Here is a 20,290-nt window from a genome sequence, read left to right as displayed (position 1 = left end):
CTGCACAAAAATATAAAAATTTAAATATACCTGAAAAAAGTAATACGGTAAACGTGGATCAAACACGTGACCTTCAAAATCTTCAAGTCTGATGCTCTCCCAGACTGAGCTATTCCCCCACAAATTTGCACCAGCCAGGAATCAAACCCAGATCTGTACCATGGCAGGGTACTATTCTACCACTAGACCACTGCTGCTTGCTGTTCAACATATAAGATTTGTTTTATTTATCTAAACTTTATTTAGTTTTGTTGCCACCAGTTGCCAGTGTGCTACAAGTATACGTTTTTATTTTCCTCAATTACTTGAGAATATTCTTTAATCGATGTATCCTCTCTCCTTTATTCTGGATAACGTCCGTGCATTCTACCTTTTCTAGACCTCACTTGTAAAATTTCACCATATATGTCGTTCTTGTACTATCTTTTAAAGGGCTGTCAATTTAATCCAAGCAATGACTAAAAAAGAAAACTTGTGTGCATAAATAATTTTCACCTACTCCAGTAACAGACCACAATTATTTGGCTATATTCTTCTTAATCAACTGAATTTCCTATAAATAACAATTACTTCAAGAACTGTACATAGAAGTATATATAATTCCCAGACTAGTGCGATCCCAGACTAGTGACGTAAATAGAATTGGCGGTTCTCTGCATTCCTTGAGCTTGGCCTTTGCCTGCTCTTGCCTTCTCGAGCCTTGCTCGTCGTGCAGCTTCCTGGATACGACGATCGTGCTCTTTAAGCATTTGATCCACTTTATTTGGTTGAACAAGTAGTGGACCAGAGAAATGAATTGTGTTTCCCTTGTGACCATGGGAATGACCATGCTACATAGACAAAAAAAAAAAAGAGCTAGATAAGAATCCCAATATCATACTAGAATTCCAGAACAAGAAAGCAAATATGTAACGAAGATGCTATTACTGGTTTCCGAGGAATACAAATAACCTCTGGCTTTTTTCAAATATGGCGAGCATATGCAAAAACTAGTGAATAGCGGTGTTTGGGTAAGAGTTATTGACCATTGTTGGCCTCTATCGTAGAATCAGACGGGGGACCTGACGCTTAGCCTTTGAGAATAATAAGAAAATGGACATTGTTCAAATGGAACATTCAAACGTGAATAAATTGGTCCTAGTAACTCCTCGGGGCAGAGTGGAAAGAGGGTAAGGAATACCAAGGAAGGTGGCAAGATGAATGAAATCCCTTGACCATTGGGCCTTAACCAAAGATCTCGGGCTAGAAATGAAGAAATTCCTAGTAGGAAGGGTTTCCTCCTAATTAAATGGGCCGACATGTTGGGAATCTGAAATAGGACAAAATAAAAAAAAAACAATCCAAGGGGCAGTTATGTATGTGAGCCAACAATTGGCACAATGACTAAAGTTTAACTATACTTGAGAGGTTATTTTCAGCAGCTTCTAAATCATCTCGTAGTGACATGGCAAAAACATAATGTCTCAATTATCTTTACGCACTAAACATTCGAGTCCTTTGAGCTCAAAATTTTTCAAAACTTCTTTTTTGACAAGTTAATAATACTTACCAGATTTGATTCTTTAATGCTAGCCCTTCCACTGTCAAATTGACGAGAACCGGCACGGTTTTGCATCTGACGCTTCCAATCCTGCTTCCTCGGGTGTTCATCAAGCAAGCGTACTGGCCTTTCTACTTGACCGCCAGATTCCAGCTGTGAAGCAACAAATCGATCTCGAGCATCACCAGCCACAACTGACCTAGATGCTACTAAAGTTGAAAACTTTGATAAGTCGGCTCTGTTGGAACCAACGGAAATGTCATGATCATATTTCTTCCCAGATTTTGCCCACCCAAATCCTGGAGCTAGAGGTCCGGAATAAGAATATCTCTCTGAATGATTTTCCAAGTGATCTCCGTCTTTTTCTTTGTGTAATTGTGATGGTCTATGTTGATCAATTGGAAAACCGGAAGCACCTTCTTTATAGGGGTAGAATTGCTCAGATCGGCTCTTAGGATTTGAACTGCTCTGCCTCCTCTGTTGCAAGGTACGAGTATTAATTAAAAAACGAACCAAACAGTGTCTGGATCAAATAAATTGATAGCTTCAGTAAACGCATAGTTGCACACCAATATGGCGATCGCCTATCGGTGAGCATCTTAATGTAGAAAAATCTTAAGCTTTAAGTCAATACAACAACAACAACATACCTAGTTTATTCCCACATAGTGGGGTCTGGGGAGGGTACAGTGTACGCAGACCATACCACTACCTCAGGTGAAGTAGAGAGGCTGTTTCCGATAGACCCCCGGCTTAGAACCGATAACAGTATAACAAACATAAAAGCTAAGTGCAAAATAAACTAACCGCTAGCAACAAGATAATACACAAGATAATACTACAATCACAAGAAAAAAATAAGAACTATCTAACCGAAATCATAGACATCACACAATACCACGAAAAAACTACAGACACAAAAGAACGCTTCATTATTATTACCGACGCACTCCCACCCCCTAACCCTCTACCCTAATCCGCGTCCTCCACACCTTCTTATCAAGGGTCATGTCCTCCGTAAGTTGTAACTGCTCCATATCATGCCTAATCACCTCCCTCCAATATTTCTTCAGTCTACCTCTACCTTGTCTAAAACCATCCATAGCTAGTGTCTCACCTCCGCACTGGAGCATCCGAGCCACTCCTCATCACGTGCCCAAACCAACATAACCTCACTTCTCGCATCTTATTCTCCACCGAAGCAACTCCCACCTTCCCCCGAATAATCTCATTCCTCACCCTATCTTTCCTGGTAAGTCCACACATCCATCGCAACATTTGCATCTCCGCCACCTTCAACTGAGTTCATAATTGGCCAACATTCTGCTCCACACAACGTAGCCGGCTAGACTACCACTCTATAGAACTTACCTTTAAGCTTCGGGGGTACCTTCTTATCACATAAGACTCCCGAAGCGAGCCTTCATTTCAACCACCCTGCCCCAATACGATGCGTGACATCCTCATCAATCTCGCCATTGCCCTGAATCATACACCCCAGATACTTGAAATTCTCCCTCTTCTGAACGACCTGCGAGTCGAGCTTCACCACCACTCCATCCTCCTGCGACACCTCACTAAACTTACACTCCAAGTACTCCGTCTTGGTTCTACTCAACCAAAATCCTTTAGACTCAAGCGTCTGTCTCCAAATCTCTGTCTCCAAATCTCCAACTTATCATTAACTCCTCCTTGAGTCTCGTCAATCAGTACTACATCATCCGCAAATAACATACACCAAGGCACCTGCCCTTGAATATATCGCGTCAAAACATCCATCACCAAGGCAAATAAAAACGGGCTAAGAGTTGATCCCTGGTGCAACCCTACCAGAATTGGAAAGTGCTCCGAATCCCCACCTACCGTCCTCACACAAGTCTTCAACCCATCATATATGTCCTGGATCAACCTACTGTACACCACGGGCACCCCTAGAGCCTCCAAGCACCTCCACAGAATCTCCCTGTCCTTCTTCCTCTCCCGAAACTGCTCCACTAATCTCCTCACGAGGTGAATGGCCTCAGTGGTCGAGCGACCTGGCATGAAACCGAACTGATTCTCACAGATATGCACGATCCTTCTCAGCCTCAACTAAAGTGGATTTTATTCATTCATTTTAAGTTTGAATGACCACACCTAACCAACTCAAATCTTCCACAACATCAATTTCTATGCCCCAAATCTACATTAATAGGGGTCGGCTATATGAATTCTCAAATCTACATTGTAAGTTCGGCTTTAAGGAGTTTAGAAAGAAAGGCATGTATCGAAGAACTTCCCAATTCATGGCAAAACCCTAAACAACTAACTAAATCTTGGGAGTTAGACGGAAAAATTTGAAGAATCGTGATTATCAGGCCACAGATAACTACCTGCATTGACCTTGCCAACTCGGCATTAGCATCAGGTGCTGGAACAGCTCGAGGTTCTTTTGATCCTCTCGTATGCCCATCACCTAATTGGCTCTTCACACCTGCAGCTCCTTGCCTGCAGAAAGCAATTCAGACAACTATTATGACATATGCTACAACACTTAAAAAGGAAAATCCTGTTTCACACAAATGTTACATCTCTAAGAAATGTCGAAATTGGATAAACAAAAACTTCTTTTTTAGTGCAAGCAAGCTAGGAAAGCAACAAAGGAAGTGCCACTGGACATACATATTTTAAAAACAACGAAGAAGCTTCTCGATAGAATTAGAAAACGTTAGCTCACACTACAAGAAAGACCAAAGTTATGCAAAACAAACAATGTTCTAGGTCCTCACAGGAAATGTGGATATCTTAAAATTATTTACCTTCGACCTTCTTCTTCCCGCAGCTTTGCATCAATTTCCTTGCTGGGAGGATACTTTGGCAAACTTGAAGGGTCACAAGGCAATGGCTTTGTGGTGAAGAACTGTATGGGTACAGCTTTGTTAATCAGGAAAATAGTTGTGCAACTTAATTATGCAAATATTAATGAGATTCACCTTGAAGAAATGATATGACACTGAATGACTTCAGACAAAATGAGACAATTCTTCCAGAATATCATCTAGAGTGAAACGATATACCTCCAACTACCAGGGACTATGTTACTACTACTTATTTCGAATTTCAAATTTAAGACATAAAAGCACAGGAAGTTGTTGCTGTAAGGACTGCAAACACTCTACCCTCCCAGATCCCACTTTGTGGGATTACACTGGGTATGTTGCTGTTGTCGTTGGTAATTTGTAAAAGCTCACGAAGTTACTCCATGCGTCCTATTTTATGTGTCACTCTTTTAGTTTTAGAAAGCCGCAAAAGAAGTTTAATATCTTCTGTTTCCAAAACTATTTAATGATAGCATCCAAATTATTTTAGACGTACTAACATGACTTGTTGGGACCCCACTTCATACAAAAGCTGATTTTTACTATGATAGAGACAGATGAAGGGGCAATTGGAACTCTTACCGACTCTCAAGGATTGTCTGTACAAGCAATTCTAATAATTTGCATATATTTAGCTTATATGTCAAAACATGTTACTTTGTTTCTTAAACTTCACGCCAGGTAAAAGCACCTTAAGATAAAATCATATGGATGGAGTATTTGTTTATACATACAAACAGATCTGTCCAAGATATCACCTAGTGCACACTTACCAGATACAATTTCGGAAGCAACTATCTATCATGAATATTATCTTGTGCTATATAGAAAGGAGATCAGATTGATAGCATTGGTTCTCCTAGAAACAAATTGGTCCAAATTCTTCTACTTAATGCTTGTAACAATCAGGACCGAAACCTGCATGCCATTTGACTATAAGCATGCAGGATTTAGTCTTCAGTTCTATCTAACCATTACGGACTAGACTAAAGAGCATCAAATTAAGATTGATGGCATAAACAGAAGGACAAAGAAACGTCACGGAGGAAGAAAGTTACCTCACTCGCAAGAGCACCAACAGCTGTTCCCCTAAGTTCAGGATCTATAGAAAGTAATGTGTCCATCAACCTCACAGCAGATGGAGGAAAATCCTTAAATGCTTCCCCAATACGCCGTCTGTAAGGATGTAATGGTTTAAATGCTGTTGAATGATGTAATTTTTCTTTTTTCCAATAATTATCAGATGGTGAACCACAAAGCTTAAAAATCTTATGCAGCTGCTCCACCTACAAGGAGAAAAAAGTTCCAAGTATTTAAGATGTAAAAAATTAAGTCCCAACACAGGAGAAACACACAAGTAAAATTAATCAGGCATAATGTCGCTTAAAAGAACGGAGAAATTTTCAGTTGATGAACAAGTACCAATTGGTAAAATGTACCATCATGAAATTAAGGTTAATGCACATATAGTTAAATGTCTGAATTGCAGTGAGTATCATGGACAAGTTATAAAAAAAGTATATTAATAATAATAATCTGTTTTATACCTCTGTCCTTCCAGGCATAATGGGCTTGCCAGCATATAATTCTCCAAGTATGCAACCAGTACTCCACAAATCTACAGCGACTCCATAGTGACTTGCTCCAAGTAAGAGCTCGGGTGGTCGATACCAAAGAGTCACAACGCGGCTTGTCAATGGAACACTTTGGTGCTGAACAAAAAAGGTTGCTAAGCCAAAATCTGCAATCTTCAAGATCCCATTATTGTCGATTAGAAGATTTGAACCTTTAATGTCCCGATGTAACACACCCCGACTATGACAATGATCAAGTCCACTAAGAAGTTGCTGCATATAGCATTTCATCTATGAAAAAACAAAATAAAGTCAGAAATAAGTTATCTAAATTGAGTGAAAATCTGATGTAGCTAACTCAACAACAACAACAACAAACCCAGTGTATTCCCACTTAGTGGGGTCTGGGGGGGGTAAGATGTACGCAGTCCATACCTCTACCTCTGATGAAGTAGAAAGGCTGTTTCCGAAAGACCCCCGGCTCAAGTCACGAGATATCACACAAACACATAGTACAGCACAGAAGCAGATGACATAACATAGATACGGCACCCATAAGGAATATAAAACAGAGTAAAGCAGGAATGCAGGAATATAGAGCAGAGCTGATGTAGCTAACTCATTAATATAAAATTACAGAATAACACATAATCAAGGATCCCCAGAAAGCACCTGCGGTTCTGTAAATTTGATATCAGGAACAGATGCCAGTCCAGTGAGATCATGTTCCATGTACTCAAAAACAAGGTACAAACTGCAAGATGATCTTGATGAAACCAAACCTTGCAATTTGATAATATTCGGATGATCAAGCCTACGCAAAATGACTATCTCCCTTGCCATAAATTTGACACTTTCAGGATCCATATTATCAAACCTCACTCTTTTGAGTGCAACAATTTTATTGTTGGTTAGGTCACGAGCCTTGAATACACTACTGTAAGTCCCTTGGCCAATCTGCAAGAACAAGAAGCTATTACACAATAACCAAAAAACTCTAATTGACAACTTTTAAACACATTAGAAAAAGAAAACTAACATCTTAATGGAAATAGAAAAGGAAGGGAAATACCGCCACGGGCATTACAAATAAATATAATTCTAAACCATCTAAATCAAAACACTGTATTTAGCATGGCTATTCCATAGTTTGTTGGATGCGATCGATTAATTTCTACCATAGGTATACTACTGATGAGCTATTATGTTATAGATTTCCTGCAATCTTTTTTAGTTGAAGGACAAGAAATTGGAAAAGAAAGAGTGCAATCAGAAACGGGGATGTCTAGACTCTAAAGTACGGTTTAACACTAATTAAATTATTTGTTTAATTAGATAGATGACAGCAGGCATCTCTACTAGTGTATCTCATCATTTTCACCCATCTTGTAGTTTATCATATAAAATATTTTTTAAAAAAGAAATAGCATTCAAAATGTTTTTGCACATTCTTATCTTTAGTAATTTCCACATAATCAGGCTTCTATTCTTCTATATCATTAGTTTCCCCAACAAATGAATAGATCTGCAGTCCCTCCTTCGAAACAAAATCAACTTCTCTCTATTGCAGAATTATTTTACCTTCACAGCTTATTTGACACTTGTTTCATCTTGCGACACCCAAAAATGTTGCCATAATTCCAATGTTATTACATGTAAGTTTTACAGCTTCCAAATTCTGAAGTGTGTGTAGACTTGTGTGGCTGAGCTAAAGTACTGACATGAGAAAGTTGAACTATATCTTTTAGCTAGCATAGCCTTCTTTAACAGATCAGATTTTAAACATTATCTTTTCTCTATGAAACTAAATTACTTAAACATTTTCTTCAACTGTCAATGATATAATACATAAGCCGATTCAAAATTTTGAATTGGGACACGATCAAACACCACCATATAAAATGACATGGAGATAGTATTAATTACTCATGATTTCCTAATAACTTAGGCTAATCCAAGATAAGTTTGATTGCTGTCCAATCTAATTGACAAATTAATCACCCATAAAGAATGCCTACAGAATTGTACCTTGTCTAATTTCTCGAATGTATCACCCTTGCGAGGAAGCCATCCATTAATAGCTTCACCAGCCACTGCAGCAAGCCAAGAAGGCCATCCAGCAGCAATTAGTTCCCCTTCCAAGGCTTTTGGGACGACTCCGTTTCCAGGACAACCATTCACAATGAGTCCAAGCTTTTCCTTAATCTGTTCATAATGATCATCCCTGACCTTCCTTGATCCATTAGACTTCTTATCTATCAAACCAAGCTTCACATCACCATTTTCCAACATGTCTTTCACCCTGAAACTTTCCTCTCTCTTTGAAGAAACAGCTCGGAGTGGGCGTGATGCCACAGTTGTCCCTTTTGTCAGTTCTCTCTTCTTATGTCTATCCCGCCTATTTTGCACGGGCGAGGAAGGTTTTCCACAGACGCCACCCATAATCAATCAACGAAAACTCAACCGAGAACCTTCCTTCTTCAGTTGCAAACTACAAACCCCAGAGACCAGTCTTTGCAAAAATTAATCTTTCCCCCATAACCATGGAACCCCAAAGTCACAACAACCCAATTCAATAGAACAGCAACTGAATACAATTCCAAATTTCCAATGCAAAATTCAACTGCATAAATAACTGTCAGCTACCCATAAACCCTTTAAACAATAACTAAAACTCCAAAAGAAACCAACTTTTGGCACAATCTACAACTCCAGAAAAAGAACTATCAAGTAACAAATATCAAGAATCCAATTTGTATAAACCCTTGATGCAATAACTATAACACCAAAAGAGTCCAACTTTTTGCACAAACTACAACTTCAGAAAAAGAACTATGATCAAGTATCAAGTACCAAGAATCCAACTTTCTGTAATCACTTGATGCAGCAACTACAACACCAAAAAGACCCCAACTTTTTGCACAAACTACAACTTTAGCAAATGAACCTCTATCAATACCAAGAATCCAACTTTCTATTAACCCTTTAATGCACTAACTACAACACCAAAAAGACTGCAACTTTTTCCACAAACTACACTATCAAATACCAAGAATCCAATTTCTATAGACCCTTTGATGCAGTAACACTACAGCACCAAAAAGACTCCAACTTTTTCCACAAACTACAACTACTATCAAATACCAAGAATCCAATTTCTAAAAACCCCTTGATTCAGTACCACTACAAACACCAAAAAGACTTCACCTTTTGCACAAACTACAACAGCTATCAAATATCAAGAATCCAATTTCTAAAACCCCTTGATTCAGTGACTACAACACCAAAAGGACTCCAACTTTTGGCACAAAACTACACTATCAAATACCAAGAATCCAAATTCTTGATTCATCAACTAAACAAACCCAAAAAGGACTCCAACTTTACACACAATTCAATCAATAAACCCCAATTTCCACCATAATTCAGCAATAAAAATTCAAGATTCCACAATACCTTAATAAGCCGCTCAACTGATCTTTAAAAATTGTGTGGGAAAATTCCGAGAAAACAGAAAACCATGGTAATTGGTTTTAAAAAGAAATTAAATTTTAAAAAAAGCTGCTAGGCTGCAGTTGACTGTTCAACACGCTTATATGGGGAAAAAATTAAGTAGAAGATAAGAATAAATACAACAGAGTTTAAAATATTATTAAAAAAATTATACTTCACCCGTTCAAAAAAAGAAAATTAAAAAATAAAAAAAACTTTTAAAATTTATAACTTTAAATTAAATTACATAAAATATAACTAGCCATACTTAAAACTTTTATTTTTAAACATGTCTAAGTTTAAATGAAAAAGTAAAATTAACGTATCGTAAAAAAAAAAAAAAAAAAAGTTAAACAAACGAAAAAGGAATGTAGGTTATTGTTGGAGGGAGTAATAATAATGAAGAAACAGATAGATAGAGAAAATGGGGCCGGCAAAAGTACACTACCTTTCTCTTACTATTACTGTTGCACACATTTTTATTGGTTGGTTGGTCAAAAAACACTTCTTTTTTCTACTTATGATAGGAGCCTTTGAGGGGAGAGTGGAGTTATACAGCATCGAGGGGTTTCAATTTTTTTTGTAAAATAATTATTTTATATTTATAGCATATTTAATTAAATTTATAAAATTAATTTATTCTGAAAAATATTTAATTTAAAAGTGTTTTTTCAGAAAAAATATTTTCCTTGAGAAGTAACTTATGCCAATAAATTTAAAAAATATTTTTGAGCAGCAATGAATGTTGGTCAAATTTTTTAATGTGTTTTTTAAGTGTATTATTTTTAAAAGTAATTTTCAATTAGGTACTTTTACTAGGCGTATGACTATTAAAAATCTACTATCTTTTTTATCTTCTGAAAAATAATTTTTGTTACTCTTTAAAAACACTAATCCTTTAGAAAAAATAAACACTTATATGAAAATAAGCTTGCCAAATAGGCTAATCTACAAAATTCTTTCGATAATTTTGTATTTTATTTCGTTATATTGTAGATCATTTTTAATGAAAATTTTGATTTCGTCATTATTAATAGTGTTATTGGAGCCAAACACGAGTGATACGTTGTTGTGTTGTAGAGAAAGGTTAAAGAAAATCGTTAAATTTGATTTTAAAAAATGGAAAAAGTCAAAGGTCCAAAATTAGAGAAGGGTTGAGGAATTGGCTATTTATTTCCTTAAAAAAGATGGAGTAAATGAAAGGAAGAAAGCAAATTGAACAATAGAATCGAGTTCACATTTTGATTTTGTAGGTAAAACTTTCACCGATATAATATATAGACTTAAGGATGATCATTCAATATTATTTGAAAAAAATTATTTTTTACATAAAGAGTAATACAATATAAAAATTAACTTTTTTAAGAAATATATATAAATTCTTAAACACTCTTTAACAAGATTTCTAATTTCGTTACTAGACTAATAGTAGAAGGGAGAAAAATTGAAAAGGTAAGAGCTTTTTATAAAAAGATAAATTTTATATACACGAATAATACAAGTAGAGGTAAGGCTATAGGTTGTGCAAAGGGTTTAATTGAATTTTTTTGCCAAAAAATCACAATATGCATCATATGTAAAAACGAATTTTTAATACGTAAATTGTTGAATTCGCTTCACATCAGAGCATATTCTAGTATAGTTCGAGGAGTGGTTCAAAATTTATGCTTAATGAATTCAACTTTTTAGATTTTTTGTATTGTAAATAGTGTATTGTACGTTCCTTAAGAAAATTTTAAATAGAGGTATATTTTACTAAATTAACTCTATTAATAATGTTTTAAAATTCTAAATTTGACTACTCTTATTTTATTTTATAGTTATTTAGTATTATGGATAATATAGGAAAGAAGTATTAAAACTCTATTGATTTGTGAGAATTAAAAGAAAAACTAAATAAAAACATCTATTTAATATATTGACCAAGTAAAATAAAATGTTAATAGCATTGAGGTTTCAAGGTTTAGTATTTAGTATAATTTTAATAACTTTTTACATATACATCTATATTTTATGTCGAAACTTATGGTCCCTATCTTGTTAATTGATTTATTGATATCATTCTTGTATTGAAGACTTTCTTCTTCTTCTTCTTCTTTTTTGTTATAAATTGTATTAAAGACTTGGTCTCACTCTTGTAGGGTTTTCTTGATGACATTCTTTAGACAGTTTAGGCTATGATTGAAAAGAAGCTTCTTTGACTTTTGAGTTTTGATATATTGAGATTGTTTTTTCTTCATATGGGCCACTTATAAAAAGGAGAAATCATCAAATGGTATTAATATTACCTTTATCAAAAAGAAATCATTAAATGATTTTATGAATAATTGAATACTAAAGCTTAAGTTTGAGACGTGTACTTTTTATAACCAAATTTAAAGAAAATAGGCGGGACCATGCAAAAATTCACATTTGAATGAAAATAAAATGTGCTCCGAGATTTCGAACCCAACATAACTGAATCTGAATTCGAGATCTTTGGACAACTCTAATTGAAAACAAAGAAGTGTTTATCACATCATCGCGACTCTTGTTGGGTTTATTTCTTATTGCTCAATTAGTACAAAAATAGTCTCATTATTTTATCTAACTGATATGCATGCATAATTATATAACATGATTGTATATTATATTTAAATTATATATTCGACGAATATTCTTATTTAAGTGTTTGATGAGATGATTATTTAGGTTAATTATTTAAATTTTTATTTTTTTTAAAAGACAAAATTTACTGATCAATTCTATCACAATTTTAACCTAGCGAGAACCTTAACTTTGAAACTCATTGACATTTTTCCTTTTGACATGTCATATTTTAAACAATAATACTAGAATTAAAGAACTGTTATGATATATATATATATATCAATTATAGTGAATATCTATCAAGATCTATTTGACGTCTATCAGGATTTTATGTATTTGTCTTTTAGTGTGAAACTAGGGGCAAATTCCCCTTATAAATAGAAGGGTTTTCTTCATTGTAAATTATCCCTCAAGAGAAGAAATAATAATCACTCTCTCTATTCTTAATCACTCTCTCTATTCTCTCTACTCTTCTTCTTTATTTTTTCTTGTTTAATAACACGTTATCAGCACGAGAATCTACCGTCTCAAATTTGAAGGCTAAGCCTGAGGTATTATTTTTTATTTCTTCTTTTTTTTCATATGGCTAACAATCTTACGAAGTGTGAGTTCGTTGCCTTTCAAAGTTCGGGCAAGAACTATAGTTCATGGGTGTTGGATGCTGAAATCCACCTAGATGCTATGGGTCTTGGAGACGCCATAAAGAATGAAAATACAACATCTAGTCAAAATTGTGCTAAGGCTACGATTTTCTTGTGTCACCATCTTGATGAAGTACTAAAAATTGAGTACCTTACTACTAAGGATTCACTCGTATTGTAGAATAACCTAAAAGAAAGGTTTGACCACTTAAAGATGGTCATCCTCCCGAAAGCACGATATGAGTGGATGCATCTAAGATTTCAAGACTACAAGTCTGTTTATGAATACAATTCTGCCATGTTCAGAATTTCTTCTCAATTGAAACTTTGTAGAGAGACGGTCAATGATAATGATATGATGGAAAAGACGCTCTCCACTTTTCACGCCTCGAATGTGCTATTACAGCACAATATCGAGAAAAAGGTTTCAAGAAGTATACTGAACTGAGTTCTTATCTTCTCGTGGCTGAACAATATAATGATTTGTTGATGAAAAATCATGAGAACCGACCAACTGGATCTGCACCATTCCCCGAGGTGAATGATGTGCACGCTCACCATGCTAGGCATGGAAAAGGTCACGGCCCTGGTCGTGGACGTGGTCGTGGTTATGATGACCAAGAAAGAAACCCTATTCCGGGTGTTAATCATTCATCTAACAAAAGGAGAAAAGATGAGAAACGTGAAATAATTACTTATTTTCGATGTGGTGGAAAAGGACACTATTCACGTGATTATCGTGCTCTCAAGCACTTGGTTGATCTTTATCAATCATCATTAAAGAAGAAAGAGAGAAATTTCGAGGCTAACTTTCTCTCTGAAAATAATGTTGACATCACATGCTTGGATGTAGCGGACTTTTACGAGCACCCGGAAGGAAAGATTGATCACTTGATTGGTGATGGTTCCGTAAACATGGAATAATGAACGCTTTTAATTTTTTTTAAATTGTTGATAAGAGTTAGAGAATAAAAATCATGTAAAAGTAGTTGTTTGCATGAGTATTGATTTTTAATTCGTATTGATTAGTTCAATTATATTATTGTAATTTATGATTGAATTGAATTGAATTTTTTTTCCATTATTTATTAAAAAAAAAAAAGGAAAAACAACGATTCATAAATGAACAGCTAATGATAGGCTGTATGAAAGGATGATAGTGATTAAATATTATTGTTTGTGAATTTTTTACAACACGTGATAATGAGGCGTTAATGCATGTTAATGTATTAAAAAAAAATTGTTGTCTGCATGTTATGAAAACTTTAAAGAAATATAATATTTACTATTTTATTGTTACTGTATGTCATGAAAACTTTAAAGAAAAATAATATAATAATATATATTACGTATTACATTCTTTAATATAATAATATTCTCTTATGATTACATAATATAATAATATTCTCATATTATCACATTCTTATTTCATAATATGATTACGATTGCATCACGTACTAATTGGACATATTTTTTTATTATTCGCTTAGTAAAGTGTGATTAACAATTTTTTATAAGCTTTCACTTCATACAAAAATTTAATATATATTTTATTTGGTATATGTCATTTTATTTGAAGATATGGATAATTTTCAAGAAGATATTTGTTTGATTGATTCTGTCACTACACATACGATATTCAAAGACAAGAAATATTTCTCTCATCTAAACATGGACAAGATTGATGTTACTACAATTTCTAGTAGTGCTAATTTGATTGAAGGCTTCGAAAAAGCCATTATAATCTTTCTCAAGGGAACTAAACTCATCATAAATAATGTTATGTTCTCTCCCAAGTCTCGGAGAAACTTGATGAGTTTTAAAGATATCCATGAAAATGATTATCATATCAAGACAATTGATGAGATAAATCTTGAATATCGTGGTATCACCAAGAATGTCTCTGGACAGACATGTGTTATTGAAAAGTTCTCTGTTTTATCTTATGGCCTGTATTGGACAAAGATTTGTTCAATTGAGGCACATTCTATAGTAAACCGGAAGTTTACTGATTCTAATACTTTCGTACTTTGACATGATCGTCTGGGACATCCAGGATCAATAATGATGAGACGAATCATAGAAAATTCAATTGGGCATCCATTAAAGAACTTGAAGGTTCTTTCGAATGGTGAATTTTCATGCAATGCTTGTTATCAAGGCAAGCTGATTGTGAGGCCATCGCCAACAAAAATTGGGATTGAGTCCCCCGCGTTCTTGGAACACATACATGGAGATATTTGTGGACCCATTCACCCAACTAGTGGGTCATTTAGATACTTTATGATCCTAATAGATGCTTCATCTAGATGATCTCATGCGTGCCTTTTGTCATTTCGCAACTTGATATTTGCAAAATTATTGGCACAAATAATATGATTACGGGCACAATTTCCCGATAATCAAATTAAGTCTATTCTTCTTGATAATGCTGCAGAATTTTCATCCCACGCATTTAATGACTATTGCTTATCGATTGGGATAAGAGTGGAACATCCTGTACCCGATGTTCACACTCAAAATGGCCTTGCTAAGTCATTAATTAAACGCCTGCAGTTGATAGCAAGACCATTGCTTATGAGAACTAAGTTGCCCACTTCTATTTTGGGTTATGCAATTTTGCATGCTGCAACACTTGTTCGTCTTAGACTGATAAATTATCATAAATTTTCTCCATTGCAATTAGTTTTGGGTCAAGAGTCTAATATATCTAATTTGAGAATTTTTAAGTGCGGTGTTTATGTGCCTATAGCACCACCAAACCGCACCAAGATGGGCCCCCAAAGAAGGTTAGGAATTTATATTGGGTGTGAATCACCCTCCATTATTTGCTATCTTAAACCATTAACGGGAGATATGTTCACTGCTCGATTTGCAGATTGTCGGTTTGATGAGATACTTTTTCCAAAATTAGGAGGAGAAGATAGTGATATCAAAAGAGAAATTTTGTGAAAAAATCCATCACCATCTCATCTTGATCCACGTGCTGCTATTTGTGAACAAAAAGTACAAAAGATTATTCATCTGTAGAAAATTGCAAATCAAATGTCGGACGCATTTACTGATATGAAATGAATCACCAAATCACATATTCCTATAAAGAATGTCCCAATTTGAATTGATTTCTCTAAAGGACCATCCACTAGTTTCATAGCTAATGACTCTAAAGCACACTTGAAGCGTGGCAAACCATTAGGTTTTAAGGATCCAAATCCTCAAAAAAGAAAAATAAATGGTCAAGATGACACTACGAAAGATTCTCATATCGAAGCTCAAGATTTGCGCAATGTTGGTATTCCTGAAGGAATCAATGAGCCTGAGACTCAAGAAAATGAGGAACTATCCATAAATTCAGGTGATGTTGAAACTAATTTGAATCGATTTGAAATAGTAGTGGATCATGTCTTTGCATACAATGTTGCAACGAAAATCATGCAAGATAGCGAGGATCTTGAACCTCGATCTGTCACAGAATGTCGACAAAGAAATGACTGGCCAAAATAGTAAGAAGCAATTCAATCTGAATTGAATTCACTTGCCAAACGTGAAGTTTTTCGACCTATAACTCAAACACCTAATGGTGTTAAGCCTGTTGGCTATAAATGGTTCTTTGTACGAAAAAGAAATGAGAAAATAAAATACAAAGGTATAAAGCATGCCTTGTTGTACAAGGATTTTCACAATGGCCTGGTGTTGATTATGATGAGACATATTCACCAGTTATGGAAGCAATAACATTGCATTATCTTATTAGTTTCACTGTTCATGAGAGACTTGAAATACATTTGATGGATGTGGTAATAGCCTATCTATATGGATCACTTGATAATGAGATATACATGAAAATTCTCGAAGGATTTAAAATACCGAAAGCATATAGTTCAAAGCCTCGAGAAATGTATTCCATTAGATTGCAAAGATCATTGTATGGTTTGAAGCAATTTGGACGCACGTGGTATAACCGTCTTAGTGAATATTTATCTAAAGAAGGTTATACGGATGATGAAATTTGTCTATGTGTTTTTATAAAGAAAACAACGTCGGAGTTTGTTATACTTACTGTTTATGTCGATGACATAAACCTTATTGGAACACTAATAGAGCTTCAAAAGAAAATTGATTACCTAAAGAAAGAATTTGAGATGAAAGATCTCGGAAAGACAAAGTTATGCCTTGGTTTGCAAATTGAGCATTTGACAAATGATATCTTTGTCCATCAATCTGTCTACATAGAAAAGGTGTTGAAACGATTCTATATGGATGGAGCACATCTATTAAGTACTCCGATAGTTGTTTGATTACTTGATGTGAATAAGGATCCATTCGACCTCAAGAAAAGAATAAGGAACTCCTTGGTCCTGAAATACCATATCTTAGTGCAATTGGTGCACTAATGGATCTTGCAAATACTACAAGGCCTGATATTACCTTTTTAGTAAATTTGCTAGAAAGGTATAGTTCTGCTCCTACTAGGAGACATTGGAATGGGATCAAACACATATTACGGTATCTAAAGGGGACTACTGATATGGGCTTATTTTATTCTAAAGATTGCAGTTCTGATCTTGTTGGTTATGATGATGCTGGGTGCTTATCTGACCCGCATAAAGCTCGGTTTCAAATAGGCTATGTATTCATATGTGGGGGTACTGCCTTATCTTGGAGATCAACAAAGCAGTCTATCGTAGCCATTTCATCGAATCATGCTGAGATTATAGCTATTCATGAAGCAAGCCGAGAGTGTGTGTAGTTGAGGTCTATAATACATCTCATTCTAGAAAAATGTGGCTTGCAATGTGACAAAGTACCCATGATTTTATATGAAAATAATGCAGCATGCATAGCACAATTTAAAGGAGGATTCATAAAAGGAGATAGAACAAAGCGTATTTCGCCAAAGCTCTTCTATACACATGAGCTCCAAGAGAATGGTGATATTGACGTACAACAGATTCGTTCAAGTGACAATGTGGCTGACTTATTCACCAAGTCTCTTCCAAATGCAACTTTCAAGAAGATGGTGCACAAGATCGGAATGCAAAGGTTCAGGGAAGTTCTTATTAGGGGGAGCTAATATTTCCTTATAAGGTTTTGTCCCACTGGATTTTTCTGGTAAGGTTTTTAATGAGGCAGCCTATATATGTATTGTTAGACATTCAAGGGGGAGTGTTATGATATATATCAATTACAGTGAATGTCTATTAAGATCTATTTGATGTCTATCAGCATTTGATGTATTTGTCTTTTAGTGTGAAACTAGGGGCAAATTCCCCTATAAATAGAAGGTCTTCCTTTATTATAAATCATCCCTAAAGAGAAGAAATAAGAATCACTCTCTCTATTCTCTTTACTTTTCTTCTTTATTCTTTCTTGTTTTATAACAAGAACCTCTAATAATTAATAGTCAAGCATGAAATGTAGCTTGTTTGATTTAAGAATAAACAACAGTCTAATTTGGTTGTTTGATCATGTTCATTCTCTTAGCCAATAATTAATCAAAATAATATAGTCCAAATGATACATCTAATTATTTATGAAATTTTAAGTTGTTCAATATCTGACATAATCAGGAAATCAGTTTAATAACAAATACTTAATACGATAATTAAGCTAGTACTTAAGATCATAATTCATTAAGTTGATCTTATCTATTGATTTTAATTAAGGATTCCAACTTCTAAGAAGCTTCTTTGACTTTTTAGTTTAATTGGAGTATTCTAATTTTGGATGAACCATTTTAAGTTTAAATTAATATAAGAGGAGAATACTGAATATGCACTAATCGTATGTATGCATGAATAGCAGCTTGTTGCATTAAAAAAAAGTATACACTGATTGTGGCTGAATTAAATATTTTAGCTTGCAATTATGATACTAATCTCTCGTTGAAAGTGATATAGAATAAATAAGGTGTATGAATAAGTCGTTAAAGAGTGAGACTTTCTATATAGGGAAAATAATATAATTGGTTCCTCAATTATATATAGATATTTCATATTTTTAAGACGCTAGTTCGTCTGTTCATCTTTTACTTATCATATTTTATTTTACAAAAGTTAATTTGATTAAATTTTAAAATTAAATTGAAGTTATTAATTTAATATTTTGAATTTAAAATTTAGATGTTCGAAAACTATACGAAAAATGTTATAAGTTGCAATCCTTATCCTATTGATACGATGAAAAATACATCTTTATAATATTTTATATAGTTTAACTCTCAAAAATAAAATGTGATAAGTAAAAATAAATGGAGAAAATATTTTAATTTACTTGTTGAATAATAAAAAGTAAAATAAAAAAATCATTTATTACTTAGGATACTAAACACACCCTTAAAGAAGAGAACTTTAACAAATCTTACTAATGGAATCAAACTTTTGGCATTCTCTTTCTTTCCCAAAATTGTTTCTAAAAACTATCATATCTCGATTGAATCTTGGTCAAGTCTACTATAAGGATTCCGTATTCAACAATCCAATCTATGTAAAGGATAAATATGACTTTGGATTTATCAAACTTCAAAATAACTACCGATGAATGAAAACAAGCAAAAAGTGTGTATGTATTTTTCTTCTTGTAGTAGAAGAAGATTGAATAATTAATGGTTGACTAACCAAAAATAAGACAACAATGTCGCATTTTGCTATTTACTTTTTAAATTAATACAAGAGAAACAAGAAAATCGATAAGAACAAAGAATAAAGGAGATAAATGTACAAAATATATTGTCTTTTTTTTCGGATGGGTAAGCTAAAATATCGAAGTCTATCAAGTTGTAGTATTTAATTTCCAACTTTTGAAAAGAAACTTGGCTCCGTTTAGCTATAGATTTTCAAAGTAGATTTATAAAAATTAAAAATATTATTGCTTGTGAAATTTAATTGATTTTTGAAATATTATTTTCAAAAAAAAGTTCATTCACAAAACTTCAGACCTTTTCAAATAAAAATATATGTCCAAATATAATTTCAAAATTATTCTTCAATACAACTTTAAAAAATCATTTGTTTTTTCAATTTTCAATTAAATTTATAGCTAGACGATAGCTCAATATGTAGGGCACCAAAATATAGATATTTAATTTTGGTAAATATTATATGGAAAAAAGAATAATGCCGGCAGATATGTGAAACTATCACTGAGAATTTAGACTATCAAAATATTAATGTTTAATATATATGGACTGTTGATTTAATTTTATTAAACAATATCCCTTATAATGGGAAAGATAGTTGCACAAAAGGTTACATCAGCTGAGTGGATGACTTGTTCTGGTCTAATCTATAATCTATATTTGCTAAATAATATATTTATATAGCAAAAAGTCCCACTTTCATTTCACATAATTATAGATAGAAACTTGCTTTGTTTGTCCAATTAAAGCAACCAGCAATCTTTAAAACTACTACAAAATGTGTCTTTGAATTGACTTTTTCTTGTAACGTTTAAGAAAAAGATAGTACAAGTTTTAAAATGGGTATGTATGCAGCGATCTTGTGTATGAGCAGTGAATGGTGACAGAATTAAATTTTTATTAAGAAATTCACACACACACACATATATATATATATATAAATACACAAAGAAGTCAAG

At 33.9% G+C, this 20,290-nt stretch overlaps 1 protein-coding gene across 2 annotated transcripts; it reads right to left on the bottom strand.

Moving 5' to 3' along the window:
- Positions 1-459: 459 nt before the first annotated feature.
- LOC107878366 (probable serine/threonine-protein kinase At1g54610) lies at positions 460-9,829 on the bottom strand. 2 transcript variants are annotated; one of them, XM_047415396.1, is made up of 9 exons: positions 9,429-9,582; positions 8,001-8,595; positions 6,645-6,929; positions 5,946-6,263; positions 5,457-5,684; positions 4,339-4,439; positions 3,913-4,027; positions 1,550-2,017; positions 460-830 (listed from the first exon to the last, which is right to left on the bottom strand). In XM_047415396.1, exons 2-9 carry the CDS (start codon positions 8,412-8,414, stop codon positions 609-611), a joined length of 2,151 nt encoding a protein of 716 aa, XP_047271352.1. In that variant the 5' UTR covers positions 8,415-8,595; positions 9,429-9,582; the 3' UTR covers positions 460-608. The 2 variants fall into 2 exon arrangements, with proteins under 2 accessions (XP_047271352.1, XP_016580806.2); XM_016725320.2 differs by having other exon boundaries at positions 8,001-9,829.
- Positions 9,830-20,290: the final 10,461 nt, after the last annotated feature.

Source organism: Capsicum annuum, chromosome 7 (assembly GCF_002878395.1).
Source record: "Capsicum annuum cultivar UCD-10X-F1 chromosome 7, UCD10Xv1.1, whole genome shotgun sequence".
Taxonomy (NCBI): Eukaryota; Viridiplantae; Streptophyta; class Magnoliopsida; order Solanales; family Solanaceae; genus Capsicum; species Capsicum annuum.
This window is presented reverse-complemented; position numbering and strand designations above follow the sequence as displayed.

Coding starts and splice junctions, on each gene's coding strand:
- LOC107878366 (XM_016725320.2), bottom strand. CDS start 8,414: ATGGGTGGCGTCTGTGGAAAACCTTCCTCGCCCGTGCAAAATAGGCGG. Junction 5,685..5,945: donor TTATGCCTGGAAGGACAGAG/GTATAAAACAGA, acceptor TTCTCCTTGTAG/GTGGAGCAGCTGCATAAGAT. Junction 831..1,549: donor GCATTAAAGAATCAAATCTG/GTAAGTATTATT, acceptor TTGTCTATGTAG/CATGGTCATTCCCATGGTCA.